Source organism: Fundulus heteroclitus, chromosome 5, assembly GCF_011125445.2.
Source record: "Fundulus heteroclitus isolate FHET01 chromosome 5, MU-UCD_Fhet_4.1, whole genome shotgun sequence".
Classification (NCBI taxonomy): domain Eukaryota; kingdom Metazoa; phylum Chordata; class Actinopteri; order Cyprinodontiformes; family Fundulidae; genus Fundulus; species Fundulus heteroclitus.
Window position 1 is genome coordinate 36,231,746 of NC_046365.1, and position 19,962 is coordinate 36,251,707.

Here is a 19,962-nt window from a genome sequence, read left to right on the forward strand (position 1 = left end):
CTTTATTAGACTCATTTCCACAACCATCTTTTTTTCTTTTTCTGAAGGAGATCAGATGACGCATCCGAATGCAAAAACAGAGAAAAAAAATTAGAGCGAGGAAAACAATTTTTACCTATACTACTAATATTTTCCTCTGTAGTTTGCATCTACCTATTGGGGTGTACATTTACTCGACTGACCCACGAGGTTTTAATGGCTTGGCCCATTAGAATAATGTTAAACTGAAAGGTTTCGCTGCCACTACACACAGTTTTAACGTTTCACAGTCTTCAATAAACATTTTCCTTTTTCCTCCATTGAGATTTTTTCATTTTCTGCTGCTGCGGTCTGAATCTGAGCTCTCCAGGAATGCTTTCTGACCGTCCCTCTGGTTTTTGGCTCAGATACATTGAGCTGAAGCAGGTCACGCTTTTTCTCTTGGAAACATCGTTCGGTTTCCGGCGAGCCGCTTGCCCTGAACTGCTGTGTGCCGCTGGCTCTGGGATGCCCCTACAGTTTCAGAGTGATGCTTGTGACCGGTCAACATAATGACTGAGGGCATCATTTAGGAGCAAAGCGTCATTGATTTCTTGCACTTCATTACTTGTGCTGCAACAAAATGACCACATTGAGAAAGCTAACGAGGCAGTGTCCATCTTAATCCCCACTTCAAGTCATTCTTTTCCCCCTGGCAGGACGACAAGGACATGTAGCCAATAAACCCGGTGTCCTTTTGGTCCTGCTGGGAACAACTGGGATGATATATATATATATATATATATATATATATATATATATATATATATATATATATATATATATATATATATATATATATATATATATATATATAAAAAATAAGGAGCTCTGGGTTGATTTAAAATGCCTCAAGAGTTTTGTTACCAAGGCTGACAACAGCTCAGGTCAGCTGCCAGTCTCTTTTCAAGAAGTGAAAGTTATTTTGCATCTCTTGTATAAACATTAGATGCAACTGTTGAGACTCTGTTGCTCTTTTGTGTTAAAAAAAAAACATTCAAAACAGTAAAAAAAAAGAAAAGATTTTTGATGTAAAAAGTAAAACATTATTCTTCAGCCGTCTGTTTTTTTTATTTTTATTTTGGTTTGTTTCTTTTTGCTGTATTTTTGGTGGGATGCTTTTAAGCCGAAGGTGAGAAGACACCAGCGTATGACAGCATGTGGGCGCCTTGTGCTGTAAAAACATGTCAAAACCGAGTTGTATCTGTCTATCATATTTGTTTTTTTGTTGTCGTTGAAATATCTCCGCTACACACACATTTAACAGCAGTCATCAGAAAAAAGGACTTTTATGTGACATCAGCCAGTGTGACGCCGTATAACCGGAGTTTTAGAGGTGTGGTCATGTTAGAAGATTCTCTCAATCTGGATTTTATGTTGCCAATACCGATCTGGATTCTTTAGGGATACGTTTCCTGATGCCAGATCCCAGTCCCACAAACCATCACAGCCAATGGGTTTGTTGTTTTGTTGCGTCGTTGTTCCACTGAGCCGTCGGCTGATGAACTTAGAGCAGCAGGACAGAGCGTTGCGTGGTGCAGCTGGAAGCAACAGCTCAGACCAACAGGACCCGCTCACCGGGCTGTCTGTGTTTGTTAAGATAATAACTGCTAGCGTTAGCTTATGTTGTCCAGGACCTTTTTATGTTGCTGTCAAACATCAATGTCTGCCTGAGAATCTTTCTCTGAACAACACTTATTGTGTTTTTCTTGTCTATAAAGAGGTTTGCTTGTGTTGTTCTGGCTTCTCCACATGTCCACAAACAGCCGTTTTTTAAGGGTATAGGTACTTAGGGCTGGACGATATAGAATAAATAGCATATCGATGAAATAGGAATCATATTGATCAATAGTAATATAATAATATTACTAATTATTACTAATATTAATATGAATATTGTAATATTATTATTATTATTAATAATATTACTAATTTGTTGATAATATCAATAATTATCAACAAATACAAAACACATATGTTAAGTGCAGCCCCTGGCCATGTTATGCTGTTGTTATAACAAACTCAACCCTTTATTCAACCAACTTTTTACCAAAACTTCTAGCTTGAAAAAAATAATGTGTGCTCTCTGAACTCTTTGAATGGGGCGGGGCTTGGTTCCTGGGTCTGTGCTTGTGATTGGTTGGAAGGAAGTAACGACTGTAAAATTAACCGACATGGCTAGAATGAAAAAGGAAGAAAAACTGTTATTCTATTGAACTTTTTATTGACCCCTTTTTTTTCTATCGATATACGTCTATCGATCGATATATAGAATTATCATCCAGCCCTAATGGTACTCTTCATCAACAGAACCGTATTTTCTCATTTCGGTTTTCCATACAGTTCACTGTACATTTTAAAATGCTGGCTCTACTTTTAAAGCCAGTTTCTAATTACTAATCATTGCAAATTCAGACCTCTGCTCTCAATTTTCTCCATTGGACCCCATTGATGTCACGAGGGAACAACCTGCTCTCGCTGTTTTTCATTTATGTTTTTGACCTCGTCTCTTTTAAACTTGAGTGATTTTGTCGTGTGGGTGGCTGCAGGATATGTTAATCCAGCTTCATCCGGGCGATGCGGGTATTATCTCTTCACAGAATGAAACCACAAGCTGTGGTCTCCTCATTCAGCGAGCTTCCCGCCACACGCACCGCATCTGTCTAGCCTAGAAAATGGGATCTCACTTCGCTGTTTTAGAATAGTCCACACAAAGCGGACCCCCTGGTTCTCTTTTTCTTCCAGTTGAGACGATAGGTACACAATGATACAGACCCATTTAGTGATGCATCACTGCCCGACAAGTATTTGCCTCCTTCAAGTTCACCATCTTGCATTAATCATTAACTCGGTGATGCACGGTTTCTCTGGCCTCAGTCAAAACATTTACGTCCTGCTTAAAAAGAAATGGCTCAACATAATCTGAGTTCTGACCGTTTTCACTATCTGAAAAGAACTATGTTGATTTTCTTGGCATAGCATTTTATCATGTAGATGCGTTTGTCACATTTAAACTGTTTATGTTGTAGTTTATGAGATTTAGTGTCTGAATGAACTTTAAAAATCGGTCAGGCTGGGATTCCCACAGTATAATCACAAAATACTGTTTTTACAGAAAAATGTGAAACAAAAATAGAACAGAAAACTATTGTTTTAACTGCTGCTAAACCAGTACTTTTCAAATGTCTTCTGTCCCCCCCCCCCCACCACTTTTTTAAAGGAGGAAACATTTTTCAGGCCCCCATCTGAACAAAATGGGTGAAAAATTTTACTTTTCTCATTTTCTTTTTTACTGCATTAAACCTGTCGTGTTGTCCTGAAGAATATCCACAATCTCTTTTTAAATTAATAAAATATAACAATGGTTTATTTAATGAACATGGCCACAGTTTAACCCTATATTAACAACAATATAAATGGCTTTCAGCCCAACTCATACCTGCAGTCAACTTCTTAACTAGCTATTAACCTCATGTGGCAAAAATATCAAGCCATTAATATTAAAGATAAGCTTCAGTTACATTAGGTTTTGTACTTTTTTTTTTTTTTAGGAGTTTATTAATAGTATTCATCATACTACTGACTGCAGGTACATACCAAACAGCAGGGGGTGCTGTTGTCACATTTAGTCCTTTATTTTCAGGACAAACAAAGCAAGGTTTTTCTTGCACCAATATTAAGATCTGCTATTAAATGTGCTCTTACGACCAATATTTATTAGTATTACCTATATTTCTTTACATTTTCCCCTCCAACCCCCTCCCCTCTACTGGCAACAAGATGGTGAAGGTGAAATGAAACCCAAGTTTTGCTAATGGTACCAATACTGATTTAAAGATTACTCAAATTGTCCATTACCGACGCTATTGCATATATATATATATATATATATATATATATATATATATATATATATATATATATATATATATATATATATATAGACTTAATGTTTCTAATAGAAGTTATAGTTGTATAATTAAATGCTCTTTGTAAAGATGGGCCGATCAATAAGTCCATACTGTATTTATTTTTCAGTCATTTCGGATTGTATAGATTTTTAATGTAAATGTTGCACAGTAACTTGGGGGGTAGTCATGGGTGTAAAACTGCAACTATTTGATTGTAAATAAACAACAAAACAGGTTCCAATCTATTTTTCTTCCAAAGATGCATACATCCTTTCTAAGTCACAATGCAGAAACCTCGACTTTGATGTTGCCGTTCTGTGCGCAGTGAAATGAGACGGCATTTGCATTTTCCCACAAGCTATCCGCTGCGCCGCCATGTAATGAGTGTGTATTTATACATCTGCTGCTGTTCAAATACTGCAGCGAGAGTAGCAAATGTTTAACGAGGACGTCACCTGAACATGTTTAATTGAAATAGCAATCATATCGCTTTGACGCAGACTACACCTGCCAGCAGGGTTTAAGTTGTGTTACCCAGGTCGGCGGAGGCCAGTTAATGCTTCACCAACCAGTAGAAGAAGAGTGACGGCCCGTCTAAAGGCCACAGTGCAACCCCTCTCGCATGCCAAGCATTCCAGTGTGCTGTGTAAAGGTTGCAGCGACATGGAGCATCAAGAGGAGCTTCCTCCTGAGAGCCCCCTTAAACACACAGACAAAGCCTCAATCTCTGTCTGCCACTCTTCAGCCGCTTCTGATTCTCAAAGCTTTTGTACGGCTGAAGTTCCACTCAACCTTTGTGCCCCCCCTCCTAAGAATACATCTATCCCTTCACCTTCTAGTAGAAAAATTAGCATTTCCCTTGCATAATGAGCGTAAACAGTCATTTAGATTTTTTTTTTACAATTATGTGATTTTATTAACGAAGCAAAACTCTGTTGAATAGTGGCCTGTTTAACATTTTAACTACTGTTGTATGTGAAATTCTCCCCTTTGAGGTTGCTTGGTAATTACAGATGTCAGCCAGGGGTGCTTGAGAACTCAATGCTCCATCACCTCTGAATAAAGCCTCTTCCATAGCCATTCTTTGTGCAGGCGGATGCCTCTGGATGTCGATACTGAATGCCATTTGAAACTGGTGGTTCAGTCTAAGGGGATAGACCGGTATACCAAAGACTTTTTAGCAAGACTGCAGTCCCTCAAACTTGTCACCGGACTGGTTTCAAGGACTACGAGTGGCTTTTAAATAGCCGGTAGTTGTTTTGGGAATTCTCCATTCTTCCGGGCTGAAAGTTAAAGCTAACTTATTACTGGTGGTTGCCTTGATGGGAGAATTTTTATTTTAGAGTTTGTGACAGTTTGCATTCACCGTAATATAAGCTGCCAATCCAGGTTGTGTTTGCTTGTTGTTTGATGTGAGGTAGTTGACGTGAAGCTACAGGCGGTGCACAATTGTCCTGAGTGGACAGGTTCACTGAGTCGTGCTAATGCAAATACCGCCTTTCAGATTCAGCAGGCGCAGCAGACACTGATGGATTCACATGTTTTTGATCATTTGATATGCCGATTTTGGATCAATAGAAGCGCTGTTTGGTTTTTTACAGATTTTTTTCTCTTCCATTTTGTTTATAATCACTTTTTTTCGCAAATATTCTCTATTTTTTTTATTTGAAAAGGTTTGTCATTATTTGGGAATTCACTCAAAAAGTAGTAGACTTTTTCTCAGAATGATCTATCTGGTCCCTATAAGATACATCATTTAGGCAAAACATTATGACCACCCACCTTGTAGTGTAGTTTGTTAATTTTTGCCCATGGTAAAAAAAAGAAAACATAATTAATTAAACCAGGTCCCCTTCTTCTACTGCTCCTTGATCCAGTTCTGATCCTCTTCTGCCATTTTATGCCCCCTTTTCCATTGGCATGCGTAGTACCTACTTGGTTTGGGTTCCAACCAAGCAGAGTCGGGCCAAAAACACATCGTCAGAAATCACTGATTGGGTAGTGGTGGTATACTCGAGCTACTCCCTTACAAGAACCGCCATTTCTAAGGACCCACAATAGTGACTGAACGCACTCTAAGCTTTAAAGAGAATGAAAGCAAAGTGTCCAAACAACGAGGTGTAAACGCGTCTGTGCTTCGTGGTTGAGGAGAAACCAAAGAGGGAGGTAGATGGAGCAGCCCAAAACGGGAAAGTATTCAGAGACGTTTTTGAGCTGATGGCAACCAGCGAACACCAAAGCAACCAAGGGAGAAGCTTGATAGTCAAAATTCAATTACCGGACCACCAAGGACCACAGCAGCCTGAGTGGTTCAAAATGGAAAGATTGAAAGTGGTTGGACTAAACGGACACCATCTAAAGGAACCAACCAGTGAGCAGTTCAAGTGAGATTGGATTCCACCATGGATGATGGTAACTATTGCGATTTTAAGCATCTTTTGCGTAACTCGTAACATTGATGGTGAGCTGGAACCAACAAGAATATTCTCAAAGTCGTCTCCTGCATAAAGGCAATAAGACAGCTAGTTGGCACCATTGCCAACCTGTGTGCTCTGTTTGTATTTTTTACTATTTGGTATGTGTGCTTGGGTTGTGTGGTATTTATGTTCCAGAATCCCTCCTTCGCGTCAGGGGTATTCTTCCACCTTTCTTAATTTCGACCCTTCACCAACGTGGCTCCATCACAAACCTTTATTTAAGGGACATAAATAAAACTGATATATTTACTGTGTTGTAGGAGAGGCTGCCCTGTTTTGCTTATTGTAAATAGTTTGTATTTTGCGGCTGCCACTATTTAAAAAAAAAAAAAAGTTAATTATGTGCTTCTTCATGAGTTTCTCTTGTATCTGAGCATGCACTGGTGGTAGGAGTAAATAGTACAACCCAGGCATTTGTCATAAACATTTATCTGCACTGATGGCTGATTTTAAAGAAAAAGTGACATACATAATTTTCAACTTTTTTGCCCATTCTTGGATATGTGGAAGAATCTGTACTCTTTAGTGATAACATTTTAATATCAAGGAATTTTGTGCCATACAGGCTAATGTATTTCCTGATACTTGGCTACTAGTGTGCAAGGTAATTTAACATTTTATGGTTCAGAGAAGTGAATGAATGCATTTTACTCTATAATGCACAGAGAGCCCATGTTTCCCATGTCCATATCTGCATTTCTAAACCTCCTCTGCAGCCTATGGGGTCGCATCTTTAATGCTTTCAGCAGAACAAACAGGGGGGCATTGTAATTTGTTCCTGATGTGGTTTGCAACAAGTGGAGTTCACCTTTGATGCTTATAAAGACGCGTCCAGTGCGTACCCCGCCCTGCTGCTGTGTGCGGCCCCCTCTGCCCCCGCCGACCAGCGGAGGACGCGCTGTGCCGCTGAGACGCAGGACTGCACCATTCCTGCCGTCTCCGCCGGGGAGGCAGTAATCCGATCCTATTCGGAGGAAGCCGTCGTGCCGGCTGTGAAGAGGAAGAGAGCACTGCTTTGCGCTCTGACGCTCTCCTCCGTCCTCCTCCTCCTCCTCCCCCTCCCCTTTTTCTTCCACCGAGTGTCTCCCTCTCTCTCCCTCTCTCTCTCATCTGTTCACTCCCCTGAACGGCGAGGCTGCTCGGTCGCAGCGCGCAAGCCTCCGGGATCATCGCATTGTTCGCCCATTGATTTCGTCCCCTCCCTGTGAAGTCGAAGCGACACGGCGGATCTCTCCGTCCCCCCCCCCCCCACCACCACCCCGTTCTTCCTCGTATTTCCCCTGCATGTCCTTACCGTGGGAATCTACTGCGAGCGAGCCAGTCCGGTGATGCGCCCGAGCATGTTCGCATCAGAGGCGGATTTACCTGAGAGTACGCTGCCCTCGCTCCCCTCCAAGCACACGCATTTGGACTTCACCGGCTGTCACTGAGGAGGGAAAAGAAAGGAAACGCACCCGACTGCAAGGATGGGGTTCTACGGCACTTTAAAGATGATTTTCTACAAAGTGAGTATGGGATTCAGGCTTGAAATCACGTCCTCCCCCCCTCGGCTCCGATCGACGATTGCTCGAGTCGCTCCCGCCCGCATTATTTCTGACGCGCGGCTCTGGGCAGATTGTGCGGCCACTGCGGAGGATGAGCAGCGGTGTGACAGACCCCCAGAGACGCCTGTTTAATTGCCTGGGCCTTAATGTTGTGATGGGGGGCAACGTTAAACGTTTTAAATGCATCGCTGTGATTTTGGCTCCTTTTCCCGTCTCTAACTTCAGCTGTGGTGGATGGAATCCACCGCTCTCATTTGGATTTGAGAATAATTTTTATTAATGGCTGGATTGTTATCCTTTAGGAAGATTTAGGGAGAATATTTACTTTAAATTTTTTTTTTTTCCTCCCCCTCTTGGATTCACACTTGAGAGCAGCTCTGCACCTGCACATCAACTCCTGTCCTGGCTTTCCTACAACCACATGGATGCTTTTCCATCCCACATTTTCTCCATATCCATAGCAGACAAATCCTCTCGCCGTGCTTCTGTAAATGTGACTTTTTTTAATGGTCAGAAATGGGAAGCTGACAAACAGCCCGTCTCTACCACCCCCTGCAGCCCCGCTTGCAGGGTTATCATAATTAGATGTTATGCAGCGCTGGTTATCTTCCACTGACCAAAGGGACTGCTTGAGATGTGTGCAGCCCGCCTCTGCCTGTTGGAGAAGCCTATTCCCTGAAATTGTGCTTCTCGCCTCAGGCTCCACAGATAATGGGTCACTGTGTCAGACCGTGTGAGGTAGAATCTCCTCAAAGATGTTTGGCGTATTTTACCGGCTGCCTCCCTCATAATACAGCCTGTTTAAACGGAGAGGCAGGGTGCAAACTGCGAAGTAGTAATGAAGCTTTGCTTTGATCTAAATAAAGGGGCTGATCTTTGCTATTTAAGGTTTAGGTTTGGTTTTAGAGGCTTTTATCAGGTCCAAATACTCATAATAAGCCACCAATCACAGACTATAGGTGGTGGTTTATGTTTAAAAAGGTTTGTTCGCTTGTGCTCTCACCATTTAACGATTAAATTAGAAATTAACCAATCAGTCAGACAGAAATCTGATCTGATCAGCAGGTCAAATGCTGAGAAGGAAACAGATTTGTGTTCGTTAATTGCATCAAAGCCAAGAACTCCCAACATTTTTGGTGTTTTAGATCTATATACTTTTGATGTGTGGTTGAAAATAAACCAGATAATTTCATGATTACTCTTTATAGCTTCATTGAACCTTAAAGAACACCAGACTGTGGTGTCTTCCCGGAAAACCCGGATCGTTGAACGTCTGAAAGTAATGTTGCGCCGCAGAGGTTGAATATTTTACTCCTAGCTTGAGCTCCTGTTGTGTTTTGTTGTTGTTGAACATCATAGTTAAGATTTCAGAGATTTCTGCTCTCTTTGGGGGGGAAACGGTTGCATTCAGCCCTTTTCTGCACGCAGCCCTAATTAAAATGTACACATTTCCTGAGAGTGATTGCTGCCTTAAAACATCATTAACCCTCTTTGTATCCATCTGTCGTGCTCTTGGTCGGGTAGAGAAAGGGAAACCCGGAGGGGGAGGGAAGAGGAACGACTGGTTGGTGGTGATTTACAAACACTGCCTTCTCTCGGTCTCGTTACCTTTTGCCAAGCTAAAACGCAAGAAGAAGCTTTTTTGCACTTTTCCCTCTCCCTTCTTTTCTTTCCCATGCCGATGTTGAGTCTGAGGTTTTCTCACACAGAGGCACATACTCTCAAACCGCCAAGTACGCCCTCTTTTTTTTTCCCCCTCTCTCCTGTCTCTCACTCCGAGAAACACACACACACAAAACAATACCACACACAAACACACCCTCTGCATGCATACACACACCCAGGCTCTCCTTGGCTACTGAACTGCCGATGCAGTGAGATCACCGCTTGAAGAACAAGGTTTTTTTTGGGTAAAAGAGCCGGGTCTTAGCTCCTCTGGGTATCTTATGATTCACCCTAATCGCACCGTCTTAAAATGAAGTGCAGCGTAGGTCGCACACCTGACCCGGCTTTGGCGTCGTTTGCGTTGGACTTAAAAAACTTTCAGAGATATTTCTGCGCCTTTTCTTGATGAATTAACTGGAGGTTTCTGCAGTGAAACCATGTGTTTGCATACAGGAGTTGAATTGCATTGGGAGTGGGGAGATAATCAATTAGAAAAGTAAACTTTGGGTAATTTTGATGTATAATCAGAGACATGTAGGCAGGTTGGGTTTCCTGTTGTTTGTAATGGCAGGCTGGCCATACAATTGTCATTAAAACATGATTTCTAATATATATATAAGTGTTTTCCAGCAATAGAAGAGCATGGGAAGATGTTGGAAAATGCCATTTTGAGACTGTTCTTCTTATCCATCCACCCACCCACAATAAGCCTGGTCTGCCATAAATAAGTCTGCTATAAGTTTGTACTGAATCTCAATATTCGTTAAAGCTGCATAATGTATCAAATCATAATCAGCATTGCAACATTGAAATTAAACTGCAAAGAACAGCTTAAATGCAGTATTTGATAGGATGCAGTATTTCAAGGGTCCTTCATTCATTCCCTGCTTATCAACAATATCGTCCAATCAAATGGACTCAAACTGCCCTTAATTCTCACACCTGATGAATATAGTTTGTGGCTGAGATGCCAAAGCCCATAGAGAGTAGTGGAGACATATTGTAATCGTAAAAAAGAGGGGATTCAATCAATTTTGCCTTTATATATGTTCTTTATCATGTGACTCACACATTTCTGTATACTTTACTGGCCTAAAAAGACTATTCTGAGTCTTAAAGTATAGATTTATAGTTTGTAAATGTGTGGAAGCCGTCAAACAAATGTTAGCCACGTCTTTGCAGATATCCGGCTCTTAATGTCATTTTTATGCTTCTAAAGGGGGGGAAAAAAACACATTTTCCTGCACTGAGATTTGCTGTTCATAACATTCATGTAAGCCCAGGAAGCTGAAACCACAAACAGATGCCCAATCTTTCTCCCTCACTAAATTATAGTGATAAACAAAAAAAAGCACACATCTCGAGGTAGACATGTAATCATGCCACTGTAGAGCCAGACAGCGTGGAGTCAAGTGTCCAATGCTGTTTCCCTGTGTAGAATACAATGCTCCAATAATAAACCTGCATCAAAAGAGCATTGTTTGCCTCCGAGCGCAAAAAATGAGCTGAATTTGGTTTCTAGTTTCTATAAGCCAACATGTAATTATACTCTGCCCTGGCAGAGTTGTGTGTTTTCCTGCACAGGTTGCAGCAAAATAGGCCGGTGTTTAACTGCGAGCAAAACATTGCCAAATACCTTTTGGAGCGTAATTTGATTTCGGGTTGTAACTGTACAAAGATGTTACGACCCAAAGAGAGACAATGAAGTCTATCTGCGAAGATCAGCTAATTTAAAAAAGGGGAGTGCTCGTGTTCCTCAGATTTTTTTTACCTGTTCAGCCAAATCCAATGAATGCAACACGGCCAGAAAGTCACGTTTTTTTATATCTTGTTGTGGCAGGACACTAAAAGTACGTGCTCACTAATCCGTCGCGCTCGTTTTCTCATCCCGGGGGCCAGGCGAAGGGATGCTGATCACTCGCATGTGTGTTGAGAAGTCTTGCCAGGGAGAGTGGCAGGCATGGGATGAGGGGGAAAATTGGCTCGCCCAGGCCCTTCACACAGCCTCCTTTGTTTGCACGGTCGGGTAGGTGGCAACGGGGACTAAACGCTGCGCGCACCCCGCAGGTGATGAAGAATAACAAAGAGCCGACGCGCTTGTTCTCGTCGGTGAGCCGTCGACGTCAATCACGCAGTCAAAGAATGCACCGTGCGCCCTCCTCCTAAGAGTCGTCATAATCGCTGGTTGTTTGGTGTGCGTGAACACGCTGTACCCTTGGAATCTGGGTGTGAACGTGTTTGCCTCTGGATGTTATCGTATGTCTGGTTGCGCAGGGGATCACTGTTCCCTGTTCTTGTGCTTATCGTGTTCAGAGTGAAGTGTAAACAAAGTGAAACTCGGCAGCACTGGAAAACCCACTCCCACTCTGCACTCTCTCTCACCGTATGATCAATTTGGGTCAGTCTCTACCAGATTTCTGCATCTGGAGACGGACATTTTTGCCCCTGCTTCTTTGCTAAATAGCCCAAGCGCAGTCAGAAGTAATGGAGAGCATCTGCGGACACCAATTTTCAGGGCCTGCAGCAGATTTGAAGTCAGATTAAGTTCTGGACTTTGACTAGGCCATTCCATCACATTAACATGCTTGATCCAAACCATTTCATTAAACCCCCGGCGTACGTTTAAGGCCGCTTGCCCCGCTGGGAAGTATAAAATTTTTAGGACTATAAGGCGCATTAAATATTCTTCCCAAGTGAATACAGTTTTTGCACTTAAAATAAGAACAATTCATCTCAATCATCTTATTTCAAGTGCATGATATCTAATTATCTTATTTTAGTGTAAAAAAATACTAATTCCATTGGAAAATAGTCTTATTTAGCTGCTCAAATCAAAGAAAAATATACTCAATTCAAGAAAATTCTACTTACTCTTAGTTCACTTTTTGTATTGTGCCACTCTCTCCTGAGAGGGAGAGCTATCCGTCTCTGTCGGGAGGACAGAAGCTGGACAACATTGCCCTGATGCTAACATAAGGCCAAAATAAACATAACTTTTATTCAATTCAATTCAACTTTAATTTATATAGCGTCAATTCATGAAACATGTCATCTCAAGGCACTTTACGAAGTCAAATTCAATCATATTATACAGATTGGGTCAGATTATACAGATTGGTCAAAAGTTTCCTATATAAGGGAACCAGTTGATTGCATCAAAGTCAAACATCAAAGTTTATGTTGAATTAACTTATTTGGTTTATTGTTGCTAGCGCGTACAGCACAGGCTACCTTACATGAATGCACTTCTAGTTTTGACATTACAGTCAGGCAGTGTTGTAGACAGCTCAGGGGTCCTATCAGGTAGTGACACAGTGTACCGTAATGATCCTAATATCCATTGAGCAGAGCGTCATCGTTGCTAACCAAAGTCGTACTTATACATTTTAACATATTTGTGAGGGCATTATACCACATAAAATTAGTCAGTAGGCCCAACGGTGATCATAGATTAGGTTCAACATCAATTTTTGAGACAATTTACGGATTTTAAGTGTGCCTTATAGTGTGAAGATTTCGGTAGCCCCAGTCTCAATGTTTCAGCTGGTAACAGGTTTTGTTTCAGGATTGTCCTTGTTTCCAGGTCCGTTTGTTTTCATGAACACTTTCCTTCCCTGTTTTAGTGGGGATTGCAATTCACAGCTATACTTTCTGATAAAATACATTAAAGTCTTTAGTTAGGACATTGTGGAGAGGTTCGTGGGGTGTGAATACTTTTGCAGCCTATTCCAAATTTCATGTCAAAGTGCTGCTTTCTTAAAAGAACTGTGTGGGTTTGTTTTTTAGGCATAGACTCCAGTAGGGTTGTGTTGTCTAATGTTTTCCTTTATTTCTTTCCTCTCCAGATGAAGAGAAAGTTGGACCCTGGCCCAGAGGTCCGATCTTTCCCTTCAGGAAAAAAGCCCTGCAAAGGCCCCGAATACACGAGGTACAGTCCCAGATCCTGCTTTCTAGTTGCAGCAAATTTCCTTAGGTCACCGGTTCCTGCCTTTGTTTCCCATCTGCCACACATTGTAATAGCGGCAATTAACATCTGTCGGGTGTTGTGAACTCAGAACGCGTCCTCCGACAGGAGGATGGATTGGATCTGCAGCATCCAGCCCGCAGTCCCAGTCGCTTCTCCTGCTCTGAATCTTTAATGCACGTGTTCACATGTAGCTGCATTAAAATTCAAACCCAACACAGCCACTTATGTGTAAATGTTGCTATGTAACTACTGGCTCCCTCTCGGCTTCCCCCGCCATTAAAAATGAATCGATAACGAAATCGACCCCAGCTTCCCGCTCTGCCGCCACCGGGCTGAACTTAAAGCGCGGCGCGTCTCCGCCTGATGGTCTCTCCCGCTGCCTTAACGCGAAATCCTCTACCACTTTTTTACAGGGGGTCAAATGAAACCCAGACGCTGTCATTCCCCTTTTATTCGCTGTATCTAACTAAAAGTGAATGTAGTTTAGCAGGAACGCATGTCTGTCAGGATTTTTGTTGCTGTTATAAATCGAATCGTCAAATTAATTCCCCCATCAGAACAGAGCCTTGTTCCCGATTGTTAAAGCAAATCACTGGCAAACAAAAAAGCTTTTAGCCATAATGGCATCTTTTAAATGTTTCTCTAGCTCTACTTTTTTTTTTGTGTGTGTCAAGTTGTAGCAAATCAATTTCAAATAACCCCAGAATATGTTTATTATTCTAGTTGCAGTGTTTTCAGCTTCCCATTGCCTCTAAAGGTCCCCCATCAATGCCAATTGTTTTCAACATGTGCTCTGTTTTCTCTGTAAATCGCAGCCCGACAGGAATCGTCCCGTGTCCCGCCACACCCACCACCTTCGGCCACATCAGAACGGCCAACGGTCAGGGCCAACAGAGACGGCGAATCACCTCAATCCAGCCACCTACGGGTCTCCAGGAATGGCTCCGAACATTTCAGGTGGGCAGGTCCCCCGACTCTTCCTGCCGTGCCGTTTAAACCCTGGAGCAAAAAGCTCATCTGAAAGCAGGTGTCCCTCCAATCACTGTGCACTTAGTCTCAGGGATAATTGCTGCCTTGTTGTGCCGGCCCATCACATTACCATAAAGCACTGTAGCGTGGAATTGGGATTAGCCGTACCTGTTGGACTGAGAAGCAATAAAAAGATCAGGCGGCCCGGTTCAGAGCTGCGCTCTTTATTAAAGGTTCTCCTCGGCGATCGTCTGAAACTGACAAACTATCTGATGATAGGTTTTCTGGTTTTAAGCCTCTTTAAAGCTCACCAGGTCAGCGCAGTGTTGCGTCTGTGTCATCCCTACACGAGTTATTGCGTTTTTTTTTTTTTTCCTGTTTGTAGTCTTGAGCTCTAATCGCCTCAGACCTCAAGGAAATAAGATGTAATTTAAACGTGTTATCTGTGACCATCCCCGTGATTTCTTTTAATGTAATGAGTTGTCATGGATTTCATTACTGCAGAGAGTTATGACTTATTATCTTTGAATGCCTGGCTGAGCTGTTGACGCCTCGCTGTTTATTTCAAACATATTACACTAGACGCCTGACCTCCCAGAGTCTTTATTCTCACACCTGAAGCTACAGGGAGACGACCTGCTTTCTGTAGAGATACGGGACGTGTTTAGGCATTATTAATGGGCTGTTAAAAATATATATATATCTTTTTTTTTAAAGGGATTTGATGCAATAGACTACTAGTTCTGAAAATAATTTATCTCCAAAGAGACGGACACAGTTTGACATATGAAATACGTTATTATTGTTGTTCTTTATCTTTCTAATGAATGTCTTTAGTAAAAGTCTGAGCAAGGCTGGATGACTCCTGCTCATTTCTAAAAAGTAACAAAAATTATTATTTTTTTTTTTTTTTTTTATCTAATTATTAACCTGCAATATGTCATCTTATTGCAGGTTATATACCAGTCCAACAGGTATCTTAACACGAGGTTAAGATCTGACATTGGTTTAGCTGAACTTTAAAACCCCGGTCAAAATGAAATAAAATCAATCTTAGTTGTTTTAAGATGAGAAATGTATTTGTTTATGTAATAACTTTGTATTTGTCTTACATTTTGATGTTCTAGTCATTAAAAAGTCAGCAATCCAGCCTGTTGTCTTCATCAGTTGTTAAAAACATGATAAAAAGGCGTCATGGCTTCTGACTCAGTTTGTAACGATGTAAAATCTGAGGATTTGTAAATTTGTTTTTTAGTTGTTTTTTTTTTTTATCAGGAGGAGATTGTTTTAAAAATATGAATAGATTCACACCTCCACCTTTTCCTTTTCTGAATAGCAGAAGCTCTAATGGAGTTGTTTAAATGTTAAGGGTTTACTAAATGAAAAATTATTTTTTCCTTATTAATGAAAAGGAAAAGTATGTTAATCTAATATTAGACGTGATGTTTTGACTAGTGGTTGGATGTTGAGAAGAAAACATGTTGAGACACATCGGCAACAGTTTCCTGAAAGAAAAATAAATGTGCAGCGGTACAGAAAGGGTCCTGACACGAGATTAGGCTTTTACAATGATGTTTAGGATTTCTTTTATTTTTTTTACTTTCAATAACAAATAGTGTTCAAATAAATCTTTTAATTATAAAATTATCCACTGCAGGTTTAATCAGGTTAAGTAACTTAGATTGGGACGGACATATTTTTATGAATAGTTTCAAACTAGCTGGTTTTGCTCCAAATCATAAACTTTCTATCGTGTTCCTACTTCAAGGTGTCCACAGGCTTATAAATGGACCTAAACTGTCCTGTTTTGTGTTTTAAACCAATGAGCAGTGGGTTAGCAATCACAAGGTGTGTTTTTAAAGGAATGCTTAAAACGATTGAGTGTTGACCAGTGCAGGTATTTCAGTTTTTCAGCTATGAATAGGAAGCGGCACACCGGATGCCAACCGCAGCACCGTTAGCAGCTACAAAGCACGTTGATATTTTTCTACCAGCGCTCCAGACGTTTTTTGTCTGTCAGTTCGTTTCTTTTTTAACTCCGGCTCACAGAAATCCTTCCTCACAGAAAACCTTTAAAGCGAATCTAAAAAAGCGTCTCGTTGCAAAAAAGATTTCTGATAGATGAAAGAAAGGTCGTGATGTTATAATATCGCAAGATCTTGTTACACTTTAAGTACATGCAACTAAAGTTTGTAACTAAGTGGAAATATTAGAAGAAGAGAATCAATTTAATCCCAGGTTGAGAAACGATTGTTTTAACCCGCCCAAAAAAAAAAACAACAAAAAAAAGATTTAGTTGCTGAAAGTTGATGTAAGCTTTAAGTACCTGTTGCTCAGCCCTGAGTTTTTGTGGCGCTCTCTGAACCTCCTCATTACCCTCAGAACCAGCACCTCTGGCTAAACCTTTCAGCTGCCAAATTACAGGTGTAGGGCCAGATTTTCCACTCTGCTTCATGGCCTGTAATCATTGTTGGAGCTCCTGCGTTTGGTTGGACTGCAGACCTGTCGGGTTCAACAAACAAATTAGTGTTTTTCCCCCCCAAAAAAAGAAAACTGTTGCAGAATGTTGCAGGGGCGGGGGGGGACTTGGATCACCAAGTGCCGCAGAAAAGAAGCTTTACGGTGTTGAACTTTTCCACCGCTGTTCTGACTGGAAAACCCAGAGGCCTCGAGCAAATCCAGCGCCGTTAAAGCCACGTTACCGGTCAGGTTTCCAGGTTCTCTCCGTCAGTATAAACCATTTTAACTCCTCAGTCCTGTTCGTCCGGCTCACTTTTACTCTTTACTCTGAGCTCTGCTCAAGTAAACACGCAGTGGACGTTTTTAAGGCTTTGCTGTGTCTAAATGCTCCGATTGGAGTAGATGGAAACAGACTGCTGCTGCTCTGTTGATTTAAACGCTATTCGTACGGTGTCTGCAGACATAGCCTGGTTTGAGAAATGGGAGGGGGGGGGGGGGGGGTTTAATACAATACTAGATCTCAGAGAAAGTGATGCGGCACAATAGTTCAGTTCATTTGGCTCGTCTATATCTGGTTCATAGAGTCTTGTTACGCCGCAGAGCAGAATGTCTATAGCTGGCTCAGTGTTTCTCATCTACAATAACATATTATGGACAATCCGATAAAACTGCTTCGTGCAAATTTATTGGAAAAACAAACTGGATTCAACTTGTCAATTAGACTAATGCTGAAAATAAGATGCATGAGAAATGTCGGCTTTTTCGTTCTCCTGTAAAAAATCAGTCGGTTCCTTTTGATTTGATTTAAATCCTTGTGGTTTGAAAAGGAACATCGATCGCTTTTCTTCACTTTTTTTTTTTGGTGGCCCTTCATCTATTTGCTTCTTACAGTATTCCTATGCAAATCAACCACATGTGTTACGTAATGAAATCTTCAGCAAACTCGCAGCTTTATGAAAATGTTTTAGCCTTGAGTTGGAGCAAAGGGGGGGAATAAAACAAGTCGACAAAGCCTGAAATCTTTCTGCTTCTGTTTCCGTTAAAACCACCTTTCACTCAAGCGGAGGAATTGTTCTGGGGCTTGAAATTGGTTTGAAATTGTGCTAAAATGGTGCAATATGTCAACAAACCAGTAGCTAGAGTGCTGTGAAAAGCGTTAAAATGTGCTTCAGGTCAGTAAACATTTTAACTTATCGGCCAAAGTTAACCTGGGTGAACGTAAAGCAAGGCAGATTTCATTAAAGGGGAAAAACTGTCCAACCCAGCTTGGCCCTCTTTGTAGGAGTAATTATCCCCACCCAAGCTAATAACTGGTTTGGCCGCTCATGATGGAAACAACAACCGCCGTCAGGTGTTTGGGATAATTGGCAACGAGTCTTTCACGTCGCTGTAAAGACTCGTAAGTCTGTTCAGAACGGTTTGATTCGGCCACATTGGCGGGATCTGAAACATGAACAGCCTGTTCAAGATCACACCACAGCATATCCATCCCATTTTTAGCCTGGACTTTGACTAGGCCACTTCAGCTATGAAGCTCCAGCTCCATAACCCAGACATGTTTCTCCTTAGTTTCACATGCGATGCAGAAAGTTTCGCTCCTGTCTCATCAGTCCGTGCAATATTTCCCCAAAAGTATTGAGGATGTTTTCTTACTTATTTCCTTTTGCATTCTTTTTGATTGCCCTGAAACTTCTCTCTGTTGCTGCGTAACCCAAACCAGGCTGATAGACCCCCAACTGCTTTGTTCATTTATTTATTTTTTTAACATTATTTAGATAATTTTTCCTACCTCATGTGGTCATGTATTTAAGGGATCTCTTTATTCTCCACGTTTGGCAGCAACTAGATCTAGGTGTAGCTAATGAAACATAAAGAAGATAATGATCTGAAAACCCCATTTTCTATTAAGGCTGGACGATACAGGAAAAAAAGCATATCGCTAAAATAGAAATCATATATATAATGTCCTTATATAGGACATTTTTGACCAATCTGTATAATCTGACCCAATCTGAAAAATATGATTGAACTTGACTTTGTAAAGTGCCTTGAGATGACATGTTTCATGATTTGGCGCTATATAAATAAAATTGAATTGAATTGAATATTGATCGATATTGATAATTATCAACAAAATCAAAATATATATTCTAAGTGCAGCCCTGGCCATTTTATGCTGTTACGTAGCGACCTATTTTTAGATACAGAACACACAAACACTGAATTAAAACTCAACCCTTTATTCAACCAACTTTTTACCAAAACTGCAAGTTTAAAAAAAAAAAACAACAAAAAAAACGCATGCTCTCTGAACTCGTTGAAGGGGGCGGAGCTTTCTGGGTCTAGTTGTGATTGGTTGAGAGGATTTAATGACTGAAATAGAGAACTTTTATTCTATTGAACTTTTTTTATTATCGATATACGTCTATCGATCGCTATATATCGTTATTGAATTATCGTCCAGCCCTATTTTCTATTCACTCGAGTTATCGAGGTATGTTGCGATTAATTTCTTCCAAAACAACAAAGAGTGGTAACAGCAAAATCAGAAAGAATTATGCAAAAACTTTTCTTTTTTCTTCCACAGCCGTCTATAAAAGAAATCTCATCAAGTAAATTTTTTTTCCCTGTAAAATGAATCTGTTGTCATTGCTTCTTTTTCTTAAATCTGAAATCGGCATTAATCTAAATTGGTGCTTTAATTAAAGTCAGCAGTATTTCGTCAATCAAAGGCACTTAAATAACGACCGTGTCCGTTTGCTCCAGGTTTCTGTCCGCAAGAGCTGGACCGGCCCAGAAAAGCTGCTGGCGCTGGATGAGCTGATCGACAGCTGTGAGCCCACACAAGTCAAGCATATGATGCAGGTGATCGAGCCGCAGTTTCAGCGCGACTTCATCTCCCTGCTGCCAAAGAGGTGAGCTCCTCTCTAGCGTTCTTCTTCTTCTTTGTG

At 41.1% G+C, this 19,962-nt stretch overlaps 1 protein-coding gene across 1 annotated transcript in view; it reads left to right on the forward strand.

The window, feature by feature from the left end:
• Positions 1–7,539: 7,539 nt before the first annotated feature.
• fbxw7 (F-box and WD repeat domain containing 7) overlaps positions 7,540–19,962 on the forward strand; it is a gene marked incomplete in the record, with an annotated part of 62,827 nt that continues 50,404 nt past the window's right edge. Inside the window, 2 exon segments of the mRNA XM_036137523.1 lie at positions 7,540–7,911; positions 13,461–13,485. Coding sequence (XP_035993416.1) covers positions 7,873–7,911; positions 13,461–13,485 — 64 coding nt within the window.